The sequence below is a fragment of the Babylonia areolata genome, chromosome 13 (assembly GCF_041734735.1).
Source record: "Babylonia areolata isolate BAREFJ2019XMU chromosome 13, ASM4173473v1, whole genome shotgun sequence".
NCBI lineage: Eukaryota > Metazoa > Mollusca > Gastropoda > Neogastropoda > Buccinidae > Babylonia > Babylonia areolata.
Genome location: NC_134888.1, coordinates 17,914,349 through 17,916,848, shown reverse-complemented (window position 1 = coordinate 17,916,848; position 2,500 = coordinate 17,914,349). Strand labels below are relative to the sequence as shown.

The 2,500-nt window shown below is 45.2% G+C and overlaps 1 protein-coding gene across 1 annotated transcript in view; it reads left to right on the top strand.

Moving 5' to 3' along the window:
* Nucleotides 1-1,380, top strand: part of LOC143288861 (uncharacterized) — an 8,423-nt gene extending 7,043 nt beyond the window's left edge. Inside the window, exon 5 of the mRNA XM_076597513.1 lies at nt 1,198-1,380. Within this exon, the coding sequence (XP_076453628.1) occupies nt 1,198-1,341 (144 nt within the window). The 3' untranslated portion in view covers nt 1,342-1,380. The remainder of the gene's footprint in view (nt 1-1,197) is intronic.
* The last annotated feature ends 1,120 nt before the right edge of the window (nt 1,381-2,500 follow it).

Sequence of the window (2,500 nt, the reverse complement as noted above, 5' to 3'; positions counted from 1 at the left end):
CAAACTGACAGGCGCAACACAGCCGATCGGTGGTAAGCAAAAACCATTGGTAGCTAGAGTCAGCAAGTGTCGGTTTGTGTGCTTATGATAATTATGGGTCACTTCGTGTCGTTTCTATACGAAACTCTTGATTAGAAGGATGGATTCAACCGCGACATATCATTTTCCACATTCTTGGATTTGCAAAACATACACACAAAAATTTCGTTCAAATAGGTCCCAGAATTTTGAATATTAAGGATACTACCCACCCACCCACCCACCCCGAACTCCACCCCCCCTCCCCCCTCCCGCAACACCCCGTACCCTCCTCGCGCGCCCATCTCACCCGCCTTCCCCCTCCAACCCCAATCCACTCCCACTCACTGCACTTTCGGACATACTCTCTCTCTCTCTCTCTCTCTCTCTCTTCTTTCTTTTCCCCCCATTGCATCGAATGTTCTTTTCTTCCTAAAGTTTACTTTCTTTTTTTCCTGCACAGTGAATGGATAATATGTTCCATTCACGATTTGACCCCATGAGCATTACTGACATTACTGAAGACAAAGCATTATAAACGCTTTTTTTTTTTCCATACCCACAGAAACAAATACTTTTCAAAGTACATTTCCGTAGATTTATGCTATAGTAGAAACATTGTACAAACGAACCATACGTGTTTGTTTTTGTTTCTTGCTGCACTGTCATCTACACAGTTTCAGTGGCATTGCGCCCACGCCGCTCATTCAGAGTCCCGATCCACAGCCACAACCCGGGTTTGTCTGTCGCAGCCCAAGAGCCGGCAGTCCACAGGGAGCCATCGATGTTAGGTCGGAAGGACGCAACACACCAGAGGAGACCCTGCACTGCTGCTGAGTCACTTTGGTAGTATTCGGTAGTGCCCGTTCTGTTTCAACGTACTTGGGACACACCCCATACTGGCGGCAGTAATGGCTTAGTCGCGGAGACAGACCGAGTGAGCGTCTTCCCCAGAATGGAGACCGCCACCACGTCCCTCCAGCTGCAATGCCCCATGAATCTGCCGACACTGAAGACCTTGACACGACTCATCCCAAGCGCCGAAGTGAGGGGGTGTCGAAAGTGAGGTCACCATGGAAGCATGGCCACATAATTTGGAGCTTTTTCTATATTGATGATGAAGAGGGAGGAGGAGGACGATGATGATGATGATGATTACCATACGTTTTCTTGTTTCAGGCTGCGTTTCCAACCTCCAGACCACCACTGTTGATACCATCGTCGCAGCGATCAACAGCGGCTCTCTACAGAGTGCTGATGCTCGTCGTGGCTGCAGCCATTTTCGTTTTGATCATGTTCAAACTCTTTTGGGGCACCACGTGACATTACGTCATACCACGATTGACGTCACTGACTGCCTCATGGAATGGTTGCTGCAAGAGAAAAATGTTTTGAACTGACTTTTTTTGGTGGGGGGGTGGGGGTGGGGGGGTTGCTGTTGTTGTTGCTTTTCCCCACAAAAGGAAGGTTAAATTGTTTGATGTAGGCCATGGAATGTTCGCGATTTTTGTTTGTTTGTTGTTGCTTTTAAACAGATGTGGGATGTGGTGTAGCTAATATAGGTAGATCAGTCCACATGTTTTGAAACTGAAACTCGTTTCCATTTATTTCTGATTATTCGCATATTGATAAAACGCTATTCATATCCATTCATCATCTTTTTTTTTCTTTTTTCTTTTTTTTAATGATTTATTCCTTCTTATTCATCTGTTCACGCATTTATTATTTCGTTCATTCACTCACTCGTTTATTTCTTTGGTATGCAGACTGCCCCTGATGTTAATACACACAAACCTGTTTTCCGCTTCGCTACTCCTTAACAAGGGGGAAAAAAAAGAAATTAATATGATGCCGGTTTCACGTCAGTTTCTCAGCAGTTAATAACATGTTCGCAGCCGAAGAAAAAAAAAAAAACGTTCGTTGCAACAACAACAAAACTACGTAGAGGGATTTTGTTCTCAAATATGTTAGTAACGAAGTGGTGGTTCTGACCATCACTGTGTTCGCAGCTGCGTGGACAGCATTGCTGCATGTCATTACCAACAACCCGGTGTGTCTGTGGCAGGGTTTGAACACAGGGTTAGGTGTGTGTGTGTGTGTGTGTTTGTGTGTTTGTGTGTGTGTGTGTGTGTCTATGTGTGTGTGTGTGTGTGTGTGAGCCACGGACTCCACATAAATAAGGAAGAAATTGGCAACCGCGTGCTGTTCCGTTACTGTTTGAAACGTAGATTTCTCAGAGCACGTATTTCATTTCATTTTCATTTTATCACAACAGATTTCTCTGTGTGAAATTCGGGCTGCTCTCCCCATGGAGAGCGCGTCGCTACACTACAGCGTCACCCATTTTTTTGTGTTTTTTCCTGCGTGCAGTTTTACTTGTTTTTCCTATTGAAGTGGATTTTTCTACAGAATTTTGCCAGGAACAACCCTTTTGTTGCCGTGGGTTCTTTTACGTGCGCTAAGTGCATGCTGCACACGGGAC